The sequence below is a fragment of the Lepidochelys kempii genome, chromosome 23, assembly GCF_965140265.1.
Source record: "Lepidochelys kempii isolate rLepKem1 chromosome 23, rLepKem1.hap2, whole genome shotgun sequence".
NCBI classification, from domain to species: Eukaryota; Metazoa; Chordata; order Testudines; family Cheloniidae; genus Lepidochelys; species Lepidochelys kempii.
Window position 1 is genome coordinate 10,293,571 of NC_133278.1, and position 14,655 is coordinate 10,308,225.

General features: G+C 42.5%; 1 protein-coding gene across 2 annotated transcripts in view; it reads left to right on the forward strand.

Annotated features, from left to right (window-relative positions):
- The first annotated feature begins 3,345 nt into the window (after positions 1 to 3,345).
- The window catches only part of LOC140902132 (butyrophilin subfamily 2 member A1-like), a 28,135-nt gene continuing 16,825 nt past the window's right edge, over positions 3,346 to 14,655 (forward strand). The window contains exons 1-4 of one of the 2 annotated variants that reach the window (XM_073321864.1): positions 3,358 to 3,425; positions 4,660 to 4,707; positions 10,165 to 10,239; positions 12,426 to 12,704. In XM_073321864.1, coding sequence (XP_073177965.1) covers positions 10,167 to 10,239; positions 12,426 to 12,704 — 352 coding nt within the window. In that variant the 5' untranslated portion in view covers positions 3,358 to 3,425; positions 4,660 to 4,707; positions 10,165 to 10,166. Of the gene's footprint in view, positions 3,426 to 4,659; positions 4,708 to 10,164; positions 10,240 to 12,425; positions 12,705 to 14,655 lie in introns of both variants that reach the window. The other variant, XM_073321863.1, reaches the window with a different exon arrangement.

Here is a 14,655-nt window from a genome sequence, read left to right on the forward strand (position 1 = left end):
GAAGACCTCAACCACAGATGCCAGCACTTAAGGCCCTGTCTCCATAGACACATGCATTATCCCTTCAACCCCTCTCTTTTATAGATTCTAAGGCCAGCCAGGACCCCGTGATAATATAGTCTGACCTTCTGTCTAACACAGGCCAACTAGTGACCTGGATACATATGTCACTGGTTGCCAATAATCCTGAAGTTTCTGTAAAATTATAATAGGCCTGCCTGGTGCATAGAAATTCAACACTGGCTCTTGTATGAGTTGTTGTTTTAAACCTTCCCATGTTTCCTCCTGTTCTGCGCCCCAGTACCATTCCTTTTTATTTTCTAGGAGTTGCCTTAAAGCCGCTGCATTCTGTAGATAGATTAGGTACTAATTTTCCAAGATAATTAACCTTTCCTAGGAACTATTAGATACTTTTCTTTGACTGGGGATGTGCCATCATTTTCTCTTATCAAGTTTTACACCTTTGTTGGAAATAATATCTCCAACAAAAGTCAGTTCTATAACTCCCTAAAACACATTTCTCCCTATTTAGTTTCAAGCTTGTAATATGGTTGCAGCCCAGACTTCCCAGAGTCTACAGCCATGGTCCTTTTTAATTGTGCTCCAGATGATGATGTCATCCATTGAGGTGTCAACACCATTAATATGTTCATAGATCATACATACGGCTCTGTGGTACATTTCTGGTGCTGAAGCTATACTGAAGGGTAGGCATAAGAATATGTATCTTCCAAATAGGGTATTAAATATTCATAGTTTTGACCATTCTTCAGTTAATTTTACCTGCCAAAATCCTGAGGAGCATCCAATTTACTGAAATATTGTGCATTTGCAAATTGAGCAAATCCCCTCACTTCTCTGGTTGGCAGTTTGAAATGTTCTTTCTTTATAGCTGTATTGAGGTCTCTAGGGTCTAAGCATAAGCGTAGCTGGCAATTATCTATCTCTACAATGACTGGTGAACTCAGACATTCCATTGGCTCCTCAATTTTTTGTATTACTTGCACTGCTTCCAGCCTTGTGAGCTCAACCTTGAGTTTATCATGGAGTAAATGGCACCTCTCTACAAGGATGGATAATGGGAGGGACCTGCTTGTTTCCCTTCATTGTATGTTCAGCCTTCAAGCAACCCAACCCTTAAAACAGATCATGGTATTCCTGAATGAGTGCCTCGTAGCCAGGTTCAGTCTGATCTTGTGAGAGCACCCATCTTAGTTTTTCACAGGCAGACAGGCCTAAAATTGGTGTCACTTCCTTTGGCACGACCATAAATGGGAGCCTGTATGTGTAGTGTGTTTATAGCTGATGTTAGCAATGCATCTCCCCTTCACTGGTATATTTGTTCCAGAATAACCAGTTATTCGTATTTATGTTGGTCCCAGTTTTGGTTTTATTTTCAGTCTCTCATAATCTTGTTCAAACAGAATAGTAACCTGAGCTCCTGCATCCAGTTTGAGTAGAATAATTGTTTCATTCACTTTCATAGGCAGTATCCAGGCCCTCCCATCTGGTTTGCTTGATCCCAGCACGTCTATGTAAAACTCCTCAAACAGGTTGTCTTCAACTGCAGGCACTTGACTTTTCTGCATTGGGGACATTATTTTCCCAACATTTATGACACAGTGTCCCAAATGCAAAACACTGGTTTGGGCCATGTTGTTCTCCACACCTTCCACATAGCCATCTGTACACTGTCTCCCCACCAGCAGTGGTTTTCATAGGGGATGTTTCCACTTTTTGATTTGACCTTTTCTGGCTATATTCTTTTGTACTTAGTATGTGGATAAGCCCTTCTGGTGAATTCAGCTCTTTGGCTTGTGCTGACACAGTTTCTTCTGCCTTGCATACCTGGAGATCTTTTCCGAAAGTGAAATCTCCTTCACAGAGCAGTCTCTCTCTCTTAGCACATTGTCTTTAATGCCACAAATGAGTCTATCTCTGATCAGACACTGCCAGTCCACCAAAGTTACAGGTTTTACTGATTCGCCTTAATCATGTGACATATTGTTCTATGGTGGCATCAATTTTGTTCATGCATGTAAAGAAATATCTCTCTCAAAGCTCTCATTCCTTTTTGGCATGCAATGTTCCTCAAATTTAGTCAGAATTTTACTTAACTTCATGCTTTCACCTTCTTCAAACTTAAAGGTGTTCTAAATATCCAAGGCTTCCTTCCTGAAAACATGCAAAAATTGATGATTTCACTTTATTATTTTTCTCCCTTGTGGCTGCTAAATACAATTCAAATTTCTGTCAGAATTTTTTTTGTGTTCTGCAACACTGCCTGACACTCACAGACTGAATGCAGGTTGTGACACATCCAGGTTTGGCTTTCTTCCCTTCTTAAACTAGTCAAGCTACTATTGTGCTCATACAATATATAAAAAAGTGTTTATTTCTTTTCTATTTGCTGCTCTGCGGGCTCCTTTTTTCTCTGCTTTCAGTTTCAAACAAAGGAGTTAACCTCAAAATGACCTCAGTCTCTTTCTCATTCAGACTTTCTGGTACCATGGAATGGTTGTAGAGTCTCATGGTTGAAAGGGACCTCAGGAGGTCATCTAATCCAACCCCCTGCTTAAAGCAGGACCAATCCCCAATTTTTGCCCCAGATCCCTAAATGGCCCCCTCAAGGACTGAACTCACAATCCTGGGTTTAGCAGGCCAGTGCTCAAACCACTGAGCCATCCCTCCCCCCACAAGATCTTGTCTTGGGGTTCATTAAAGAACAACCCAGTGAATGAGAAAGGAATAAATCTTTTATTAAAACAAACCTGAGAGTGTCTGTGGTGAACTGCCGTGCACAGCTACATGGAGTTCTGCACCTCTGCTTCCAGGGGACGGCTCAGAATTCCTACAGTCCTAATACAGTCCCTTTTGAGCGAGCCTCTGTAAATAATTATCTTGTACAAACATATCTCTACACTTGCTGCCCCTGCAGTGGCACTGAATGAATTAGGTGAGATCTGCCCAGCTGCCCTAGCAGGTGATCCAAGCCTGTGCTGCAGAGGAAGTTAAAAAAAAAAAAGATATTCACCTTCCTCATTACAAACCTGTCCCTGTTTTTCATGGAAAAAAGTTTGAGATTTGAAAATTTTCACCCAGCTCTTCTAATCCCATTCAGAGATATTTTAAAGGCAGTGCATGGGGTTTAGGCTGGTATTTACAAAGGAACCTAAGGGCTGTTTAGTTTAGCAGAGGGATAGAGTAGTTGTCCCATGAAGAGCAATAAATCCACAGCCCCACCTGCTCCCTTCTCCCCACACTGAGAAAACTGCTTTCGTTTTTCACTCCTCAGTTAATAGATAACTTTGGGAAAAGCCTCTCTGGTTTCCCTGACAGCAATTACCCAGTCCCAGGGTTCAAAGGTAGCAGGCAGCCATAACCAGCACCCCCAGGGTTCGGAGTTACGGGATCCAGATCTCCAGGTAGTACATTCTGCTTATTTAAAATTCAGTTGTGTTTGGTAATATTCTGGTGCTGCTCAGAGCCAGTCCAGCCCCGTGCTGCTGGGATTGCATTGATCTGTTCCAGAGTGAGGGTTAATTTTCGCATTTCCACTCTTCAGTCCCGCTCCCGGGAAAATCTTCCAGCTTTTCTTCTATCCGAGAGGGCCAGTCCTCTAGTTCCTTTGCCCTTCTCTATCCATCTAACTAGGCCTGCCCTGTGCCGAGTATCAGTGTTTGCATGCCAGACCAGAAAGACCACTAGAGATCAGTGTAACATAGCGGTTCTCAAACTGTGGATCGGGACCCCAAAGTGGTCGCAACCCTGTTTTTGTGGGGTCACCAGAGCTGGCTTAAACTTGCTGAGGTCCAGGGCTGAAGCTGAAGCCCGAGCCCCACCGCCTGGGGTTGAATCCTGAAGACTTCAACCCTGGGAGGTGGGGCTTAGGTTACAGGCCCCCTGCCTGGGGCTGAAGCCCTTCGTCTTCTGTTTTAGCCCCCCCTCTGCCCCCTCCCCCCACACATGGGGCAGTGGGGCTTGGGCTTTGGCTTCCCCATCCTGGACTGCGGGGCTCGGGTGGGCTCAGGCTTTGGTTTCCCCCCCCCCATCCTGGAGTCGTGTAGCAATTTTTGTTGTCAGAAGGGGGTCGCAGTGCGATGAAGTTTGAGGATCCCTGGTGTAATACCTTCACTCTCCCCACAGGGGATGAACACATGCTTCTTAAGCCATCTTTTCTCAGATGTGTTTGTACTGTGGGCTGGTTCTTAACCAAGAGGCCCTTTTAGAGACACTTCTTGCAGCTTCTGAATCCTGATCCCATGTCTTCTTTCTGGCTTGGCTACAGGAAGGAGTATCTTTAGGAATTTGAAAAGCAGCCAAAGTGAGTTGGGCACCCTACTCTAATTGAATTTCAGTGGGATTTGGGTGCCTCATTCCCCCAGTCCCCATTGAAAAATCCAGCTACTCTAAACACATGGTTTTCTTACTTTCATTTCTAACAGCTCTCCCTCCAAGTCCCTGCATTCCCTGATGCTTGTATCAGGTCAATTGTCAGTTCTGTTCCTCTTGTGTGTTTGCTGCTGCCTCTCCAATGCACGTGCAATCAGTGAATTTGATCACAATAGAATTTTCACCAGAGACCTCTGGCAGTGTTGCCAGTTCTTGTGTTTTTTATCACAAGTCTTGTGATTTTGGGGGTTTTTCTTAAATCACCAGCTCCTGGAGTCCTGTGATTATGTGAGGATCTCAGCTTTCCTCAAAAAAGTAAGTTTCTAGCCCTCAAGGTTGCAGTGAAAACTTGAAAATGTGAACTGTGTGTGATTTAAAACCTCCAAAAACAGAAGGTGAATAAAAAGAACCCCAAATGTACTATTATTATTTTTAAAATTTCATAATTTTTAAGCCAGTCCCTTGATTTTGGAACTCTTGGAGCTGGCAATACTGCACCTGATAAAGACATAAGGCAACTGTGCTGTGTGCAGAAAAGCCATTGGTTTTTCCTCATTTAGCGGGTCAATAAAAACCTCTGGAAACCTTCAGAAAGCTCTGGACTGGGCTAGAACTAGCAGGCAGCGTCACTGGAGGGTGGCAGATCTGTCACTGTGGGGACAGAAGCTGCTCCATGAAGCAGCTGGAAATGCTGTGCTCTTCCTAGTCTGTGAACCACCATCCTAAGGCATTTGAGAAGACAAGGTTCCTAGACAGTGGTTTTGTGCTGGGATTTCTTATCTCTACAACTACCTCAATACTAACTAGAGCTGGTTGGATATTTTTAGGATGGAACATTCTTCTGCCAGAAAATGCCATTTCATTGAAATTGAAATGTTCCATGGGAACGTGTTGATTATGATGAAGATTGAAACCCGTCTATTTCCCAGCCAGCTCACCCGGCTTCCTGGTCCACCAACAGCCTGCCTGTCTTCTAGGCACACAGTGTGCCAAGGAGCTGGCACCTTGGATCTCAAGTTCTCTGGCTCCTCGGCAGCACCACAGGCAGGCAGCTATGGTGCCCAGGGAGGTGGGACTGGCACTTCTTGAACATTTTTTTGAAAAGTTCCTTTCCGCAGGAATTTTGCAATTCCAGCTTTATGTTCCGAATCTGAATGAATATTTTTGTTTTTTAAAATGCAAAGTTTCCTGTAGGACAGAAATTCCACTTTCTGCCCAACTCTAAGACTAGCCCATGGAATCAGCCCTTCTCAATTTCCATTCCTGATCTAAGATTAAGAAAACCCCCAGTCATTTCCAGGTAAAACTGAATTTAGTGATAAACATCTGTGATTTGTTGTGGTGAGCCACTGTGTTTTTAAATCTAACCCGATGGAAAGTGCTATGAACATTGTGATAGATCTCTCTAGGATGCAATGTGTAGATCCAAGGACCCCATTCCTAAAAGAGCTGAGAGCCAGCTTTTCAAGCAGGGCAATATTTTCAAATGAAACCAGCTTTAATTTAAGCAACAAAATAAGTGACCAAATTTTAAAGGGTCTCAGCACCCTACCTGCTAAAGAGAGCTGGTTGGAAATTTTCCATTGAAATGTTTTTTTCAATAGAAAATGTTTTCTGTGAAATTTAAATTAGCTGTAGAAAAATGTCAAATTTGCCTATTTCTTTTTAATTTTCCATAGTTAAGACCAAAGAAGACTGTGAAGAACTTCAAAAAGATCTCATAGAATATCAGGGTTGGAAGGGACCTCAGGAGGTCATCTAGTCCCACCCCCTGCTCAAAGCAGGACCAATCCCCAATTTTTGCCCTGGATGCCTAAATGGCCCCCTCAAGGATTGAACTCACAACCCTGGGTTTAGCAGGCCAAAGCTCAAACGACTGAGCTATCCCTCCCCCCCCCTCACAAAACTAAGTGATGGGGCAACAAAATGGCAAATGAAATTTAATGTGGATAAATGTAAAGTAATGCTCATTGGAAAAAATAACCCCAACTGTACATACAATATGATGGGGGCTAATTTAGCTACAACAAATCAGGAGAAAGATATTGGCGTCATCGTGGATAGTTCTCTGAAGACGTCCACGCAGTGTGCAGCGGAAGTCAAAAAAGCAAACGGGATGTTGGGAATCATTAAAAAAGGGATAGAGAATAACACAGAGAATATCTTATTGCCCTTATGTAAATCCATGGTACACCCACATCTTGAATACTGCATACAGATGTGGTCCTCTCATCTCAAAAAAGATATACTGGCATTAGAAAAGGTTCAGAGATGGGCAACTAAAATGATAAGGGTTTGGAATGGGTCCCATATGAGGAAAGATTAAAGAGGCCAGGACTTTTCAACTTGGAAAAGAGGAGACTAAGGGGGGATATGATAGAGGTCTATAAAATCATGAGTGGTGTGGAGAAAGTGAATAAGGAAAAGTTATTTACTTGTTCCCATAATATAAGAACTAGGGGCCACCAAATGAAATTAATGGGCAGCAGGTTTAAAACAAATAAAAGGAAGTTCTTCACACAGCGCACAGTCAACCTGTGGAATTCCTTGCCTGTAGAGGTTGTGAAGGCTAGGACTATAACAGGGTTTAAAAGAGAACTGGATAAATTCATGGAGGTTAAGTCAATTAATGGCTATTAGCCAGGATGGGTAAGGAATGGTGTCCCTAGCCTCTGTTTGTCGGAAGGTGGAGATGGATGGCAGGAGAGAGATCACTGATCAGTACCTGCTAGGTTCACTACCTCTGGGGCACCTGACATTGGCCACTGTCGGAGACAGGATACTGGGCTGGATGGACCTTTGGTTTGACCCAGTATGGCCGTTCTTATGTTCCATTGAGAAAAATTGAAATGAACCATTTTGTTTTGGGTTGGGTTGACACTAATGGACCCCCTGAGCTGCTGAGATGTACCATGGGAGTCCCAAGATCCTGATGGATCATGGGAGATGTGGTCCATAGAGGAGAATGGGGCATGAGGCATCTGAACTGCAACACTAGATGCTCAAACTGACGCAACATGAAACGTTTCAGTGTCATCAAATCAAAAATGTTCAGAACTTTTCATTCTTTTAAGTTTAGATATTTTCACTTTTTGTCCCAATTTAGGGTGAAAAACAAATATCCAAATCTCAGATTTTCCCATGAGACAAAAATTCCACTTTTTAATAATCTCTAATGTGATGCTCTTTTGACAATCTGGCCATGCATGTCACCGTGGAAGTTGAGCTGAGCCCTTTTGAACATCTGGCCCTTATCTAGGTGCCTAACTGTGAGCTGAGCACTTTTGGAAACCCGGTACCAGTTAAATGTGCTGAGCCACTCTGGAATTTCAACATTAGTGGCACCCTAGTCCTTTTATTTATGCTCTAATGGCCTGATTGTGATTTCATTTACGCCAAAGTAAACCATCAGTAGCTCCAGTGTAATGAAGGGAGTGACAAAGGTATGAGACTTCTATAAGTGGGAAAAGAATCAGACAGTAAGTGTTTCTGTAAAAGTCACGTGCAAAAGTTTGTACCTATAACATGTCTTGAGCCAAATGAAGGGCTCTTTATTCAGACTTTACAGAGACAAAACTCCCATCAGCTTCACTGGGAAGCTGAGTCAGGATTTAGCCATTTGCAAATAGAATTATTCTTTAATCCACTGAGAGGTAAATGCATGTTATCTTTAAAGGAAATAAAATCCTTTTCCCTATTGCTTTCATTAATTCCTAGTTTTTTCTTTTTCCAGTGTGCATCAGGAGATTTTATTGTTGTTATTAGTTACCATTTGCATTCAGTTTCACCCAGTGTCTCCATTCAGGATTGGGACCTCACTGTGCCCGGTGCTGTACAAACATAAAATAAACGCAGTCTGAAGCCTTGGTTAATTTGGGTTTCTAAATGCACTTGTTACTAATAACAGGTTTTTTATCCAGGTAGTTACTTAAAATTAATTAAAAGGATGAAATTGGTGGGACACACATAGATACCTTATAAGTTTGATTTAATACAGAAACGTATAACTGAAACAATAGAAAAATGAAATCTAGCAAGTTAAGAAAATAACCCCCTGGGTTGTGCATAGGTACAGCCTTATGGCTGGCACAGGATAAAACAATTCCCAATGCTGACACACTTAGAACATCGTAGAGACTGTTAAACTGCAAAGATAGCTGAAAAAAGGAAGTGGAAATCACCAAAGAGGGCTTGTTTATACTCAGGCTTTCGCCATTCGGTCATCCCTGGTGTCCCAACAACAGGCTGGATAACCACATTTTATTCATCCACACATGTTTGAGCTCATATCTGATAGGGGTTTGACTCTTGCACATATGTGGTATTCTGACTGACCATTCGTGGTATTCCAGCTAACCATAGTGAAGTTTCTGCCAGTTAATACCTCACTTGTGTCAATTAATGCCCTGATAGTTTTCATATCTCAATGTGGTTAAATTAATAATTACCTTATTGCAAAAGGACCTAAAAATCTACTATTTTGTGCAATCTTGCAGTGTACTTGTTCCTTTGCAGTTTATTTAACATGTGCCAAGCACATATTGCTAAATTCCATCACCTCTGGTCAAGCACATAGGCTAGCCCTTGCTAACAACCAGGCCTCAGATAGGCCTCATGCTAATTCTTAATCTTAAAACCTATAGCAAAGTCTGATATACTGAATCTTCGGTGTCATCTACTTACACTACTGCTTAGCACGTAGGTTTTACATTAATCAGAAACAGACGCCCTTAAAGATCAGGTCAGAGGCCTCCGGTGAACACTCAATGAGCTTGCAATCTAAATAATTTGTTATGAATTTATCTAGTGATTTTAAGCTAATAGGTGAAGTTCTGCTCCCAGCTGCACAGGCTCACTGATCATAACAGCGGAGCTGGGCCAGTGGAGGACACAGTTAGTGGATAGCCATAGTGGTTGTACTGAAGGAAACTATGCCTTAGGCACAATTGTCTTTGTGACAGGCATTTAAATAATTGTATTGATCCTTGTCACAGGGCCGCCATCTTCGAACACTGCCCCATGGCAGGAAGGTGCCCCACAGGCACCCAGCCTCAGTTCCCCCTTCTCTCAGGGCCTCAGGAATCATCCACAGAGACTTATATTCAAGAACAACCTTCTTTCTTGGGGACTGGTATATTTACTACAAAATAAACCCAAAGCAAAGTCAAACCCAAAGTAAAGTCTCTTCTGCTCCAGTCTCCTACTGGGCACAGCCTGTCCTTCCTGAGGTCTCTGTTTCTCAGCCCTGCTCTCTGGTCTCTCCCCTTGAGCTCAGGGGGCCTGCATTTCTAGGCAGCAGCCCACTTCTCCTTGCCTGAACTTCCCTGCACGAAGCAGCTCCCTGTCTCTTGCTCAGACAGGGCCCACACAGCCGTCCACCCTCTGCAGGTTCACTTCCCCAGCTGACCAGGACTCTTCCCTACATAAAGTCCAGGTAGTCTCTCTTAACTCCAGCTAGGGACAGCCAACTAGTCACGGGGGCATTGGCCTCTTTCCCATATATCTACACAGCCCTGGCAGCGAGTCTCCAAGCCCAGGTCGTCAGAATGGGACTTGCACTGCCATGCTAAAAATAGAGTTGGTGTCACCCTGTGATAATCCTCCTTTTCATGTACACTGAGCTATTTTACATTTGAGGTCTCTGAACTCAGAGCCCTCTTGTGCTTCCCATTTCCAGGTGCCGTGGGGTTTGTGTTACTTGTTATTGAACTTCCACCTTCTTTCTGTTGTATTCATATCTGGGTCTTCAGGATGTGCTTTTCTGTTTCATAGCAATGACTTTCTCAGTTCCCTGGACAGCAGCCATTCAGATGCTGGTGCTAGTGCTGGGCCTCCATTCCACTGCAGGTAAATTCACTGTATTTATTTTTGTTATGCACAGCGATAGTTTGCACTCACACACTAATTTCAGAAACTGTGAGCCTATCTGAATTTTTATCTCCCTTCCCATAACTGTTCATTTTCATACTGTTAGAGGCCTGGCTGGTCTTTAATGTTCAATGGTGGGGGTATTGAAAATCAGTTAAAATTGTAAGCTATCACTTTGAGTTTCAGGGTTTTTTCCCTGGCCCTGCTTGCAGGCAGTAGGCTCTGTAGGGAAGTGTGGGATCTGGGTCTAGCAGCAGGCAGTCTGCAGAAAGCCAGCCTGGAGCAAGGTGGGGTTTGTTGGGCCTCTGTGTTTCAGGGAGCAGCCTGCTTTCTCTCTGTGTGTTTTTGGGTTCTTGTGTATTATCATCCTGAATTCTAAGACATAGTGCAAACTTGCAACCTTCCAGCAAGAGTATTTTATGTTTTTTATCTAATTTCACTATTTGTATTCTGTGAACGTAACACATAGAAACACTGACTTACATTTAAGGAAATTGTTTGTTTGTTAATTTCATGGACTTTTTTTCTGTTAGATTCATGTGGAAGTTAAGAACTTCATGAAGTCCCCAGCTGCCTCTCCTTTTTCTCTGAAGCTCAAAGAATGAGTAGAGCCCTGAACTGTATCACATTATGTGGTGCAGTTTGCACTGTAGGTAGTTTAATTCTCTTTGTCTGCTATACAGCCCTCTCAGGCAATGTGCTGCAGACCAAGTGGTTACCAGCTGGTTAGTGGTACAGGGTATGTGTAAGAGATACTCCTCCTGAATCTCTGAACCCTTTGCTCCTCTCCTTTCCAAGAAGTGGAAAGAAGTATATGAGATGGAGCCCAACTGGCTAGGAGGAGTCACTTAAGCTAAAAACAGGATTGCTATATCTTGCATGCACCTTTATAGTTTCTCTAATCCTCAACTAGCAATTAGAAAGACACGTGCTCTCTCTCTCTCTCAAATGCACTCTTATCTAGATACAACAGTCACTAACTTTGTTTATTTACACATTATTTTCTTCAGTGTAGCCCTGTATTTTATTTTCAAGGACACTGACATATATGGAAAGTTGGAAAGGTAGTAATAAGTAGAGCTCATTGGGAATTTTTTGATAACACTTTGTTGTTATTGTTGAAAAGTACTTACTCATCGAAACTCAAACTGTTCAAGAACCAGCGTCAGTTTCAATAAATTTACCAATTCAAAAAAATGTACAGACAGAAGTTTTGAAATTGTGAAAAATGTTTCATTTTGACATATTCAAAATGAAAAATTCTAGTTTTCTGATTCAAAATCACTTCAGTGTTTAGAAACTAAAGCCTCATTGGACTAACAAAAATTTTACCCCACCCTCAAAAAAGTCACAATCAAAGCACGAGACAAGGTGGGTGAGGTAATATCTTTTTATTAATAACTTCTGTTGGTGAGAGAGACAAACTTTCAAGGCACACAGAGCTCTTTTTCAGGTCTCTCTCATCAACAGAAGTACTCACCTTGAATACCTTTCCCAGACGTGAAGAAGAGTTCTGTGTAAGCTTGAAAGCTTGTCCCTTTCACCAGTAGAACTGGATCCAATAAAAGATATTACCTCCCCCAACTTATCTCTGTAATATCCTGGGACTGAAACAGCTACAACGATTGCATGAAATCGAAATAAAACATTTGAAAATGATCAAAATGAAACATTTTCATTTCCCCCCCCCGAATATTATTTTTCCCCATTTCTAGCAGAGATAAAAATTTCAGACTCCTAAACATTTCCCAAGATGGGAAAACCCTTTTCTACCCAGCTCTAGTAACAAGTCATTTTGGAGCTGGGGAGAGCCAGAGAGAAGTAAACCGTTGATTGTCATTTGACGTCCGGATAATCTTCAATGGCCTTTATTTCAAATACAGTTTGACCACCTTTGTGCAGACTATGGAGAGCTATCCTCCTTCACTTTCAGAGTGGAGTTTCCCATTTTCAGGCCAGGCCAATTTTCCTAACCAAACTTAGGGGCAGAGGTGCATATCAAAAGGCCCACAATTGAATCTAAGTTGGAACCATGACTATGCAGCCAAGTCAGGACCACGTAATTCCAAAACTTCTTCACAAACTATAGCTGCAGAGAGGGACATAGACAAACCACTGGGAGTGCATGGACCCCATAACAAATTATGTGTCTCTTATCTTTATAGGTAACAGCCATGAACCATTGATTGTCCTGGACAATTATGAGGACAATGGGATCCGAGTCACCTGTTTTTCTGAGCGGAGGTTTTCTGATGTGCAAGTGCTGTGGACAGACAGTAAAGGACACAATCTTACTGGAAGTCCAATCACCCCAACCTCCAACACAGATGAGGCTAGTGCCAAAAGTTCGATCCTTCTGAAATCAGGATCTGGCAATGCCATCTCCTGTAACATAATTGATAACGTGCTAGAGACCTCAACCGAATCTACAGTTGTAATTGCAGGTAAATAAGAACTTGTATCAGTGTCTTCCAGGAGGAAAAAACACAGGTTGTCTCAAAATGATTCCAAATCTTTTAGATGAACACAATTCCCAGCTCCTCCAGAAATCATCTTCATTGATCTTTTCCTTTTTTTTTTTACACAGAACCACCACTTACAAGTATCTATAGGTAAAAAGTAAAATTCTTTGAAGTATTGTTATTAATAAATCTAACAATAACCCGTCCTACGTGTGCAGTTGCTTGGTAGAAATTAACTCCACCAGTGGGCAGCAGTGTCTTTTGACAATTTCACTATTTAACAGACTGATGGAGAATGCCATCTCTCTCTCTCTCTCTCTCTCTGAGACCAGGTGGGCAATGTAATAACTTTTATGGGACCAACTTCTGTTGGTGAAAAAGACAAGATTTGGAGCTTACACAGAGGTCCAAAAGGTACTCAGAGTGTCTCAGCTAAATACAATGTGGAACAGATTGTTTAGCATACGGAGTTAACACCTGTTGCAAGAGATCATTCAAGGTAACATGGGTAGTCTGCAGCTCTGTAGTCATAAGACGAAAGAGGGTTAGTGGGTTACAGATTGTTGTAATAAGCCATAAATCCAGTGTCTTTACTGAGTCCATGATTTTTAGAGTTTAGCAAAGTTATTAATTTAAACTCCCAGGCTTGTCTTTTGCAGGTTTTGTGCAGGTTTCCCCTGAGGATGAGGACTGAGAAGTCAGATATGGAGTGATTGTTTTGTGACAAGTGTTTGCCCATGGGTGATACAGTGTTCTCGTCTTTTATGATTTTTCTGAGTGAGTTCATTTGAGAGCACGGTGATTGTCTCATTTCACCTACATAGTTGTTATTGGGGCATTTAGTGCACTGGATGAGGTACACCACATAGGCATGTGTGGGACCCATGGATCTTGAAAGGTGTGTTGTGATGGGTATTGATCGTCTAGCAGTGGTGATATGTCTGCAACTTTTCATCTGTTGTTGTGGCAGTGTCTGGTGCCGCTTTAAGTTGGTGTCCAGGTCTGTGGGGAGCTTGCTTCTGTTGATGAACTTGGTGAGGTTGGGGTGTTTGTTTCAAGGCCAAAAGTGAGGATTCAGGAAAGATTTTTTTCAGGATGATGTTCCCATCGAGTTTGGGTTGTAACTATTTAAAGATATCCCGTATGGGTTCCAGTGTGGGCTGGTAGGTGACAGTGGGTGTGGTCAAAGGGTTTTTTCCATACTGAACCAGGTTCTCTCAGGGTATTTGGGTGGCCTGGTCCATGAGGTGATCTACTTCTGTGGAGTGTCCTTGTTTAGTGAAGGCAGATTTAAATGTGTTAAGGTGTGTACCTCAGGCTTTCTCCTCAGAACATAGTCTGTGGTATCTGAATGTCTGGCTGTAAATAGCAGATTTCTTGGCGTGTTTGGGGTGTTTACTGAATCTGTCGAGGTAGGTGTTGTGATACATGTGTTTCTTGTATATAGTTGTCTGTAGGGTTCCATTGTTGAAGCTGATTGCTGTGTCCAGGATGTTGATGCTGGTGTGGGAATGTTCCAGAGGGGATGGTCTAATCTCTCTCTCATGACCATCAGCATAGTATCTCATCGTGGAATTTTCAAAAGTGCCTCTGGGTGTTAGGAGCAAAGCATGGACTTTCAAAGGGAGCAGTGCTCCTAAATTCCTTGGACACATTTGAAAATCTCATCCTAAAGACCAAATCCAATGCACGCTGAAGTCAATGGAAAGACTTTCATTGCCTTCCATGGCTGATGATTAAGGCCTTGGAGATATTTTTTTCAAGAACAAGCTCAGTACTGATATAACTCCTCCCATTCAGATCAATGGGAGTTCTACCAGTGACTTCAACTGGGACAGAGTCAGGCCAATACTGAGTGCTTTTGAAGATCCCACCTTGAGTGTTTATAGCCTATCTTTGGATGTTACTGGAGGTCTTCATTAAGGCACCCTCT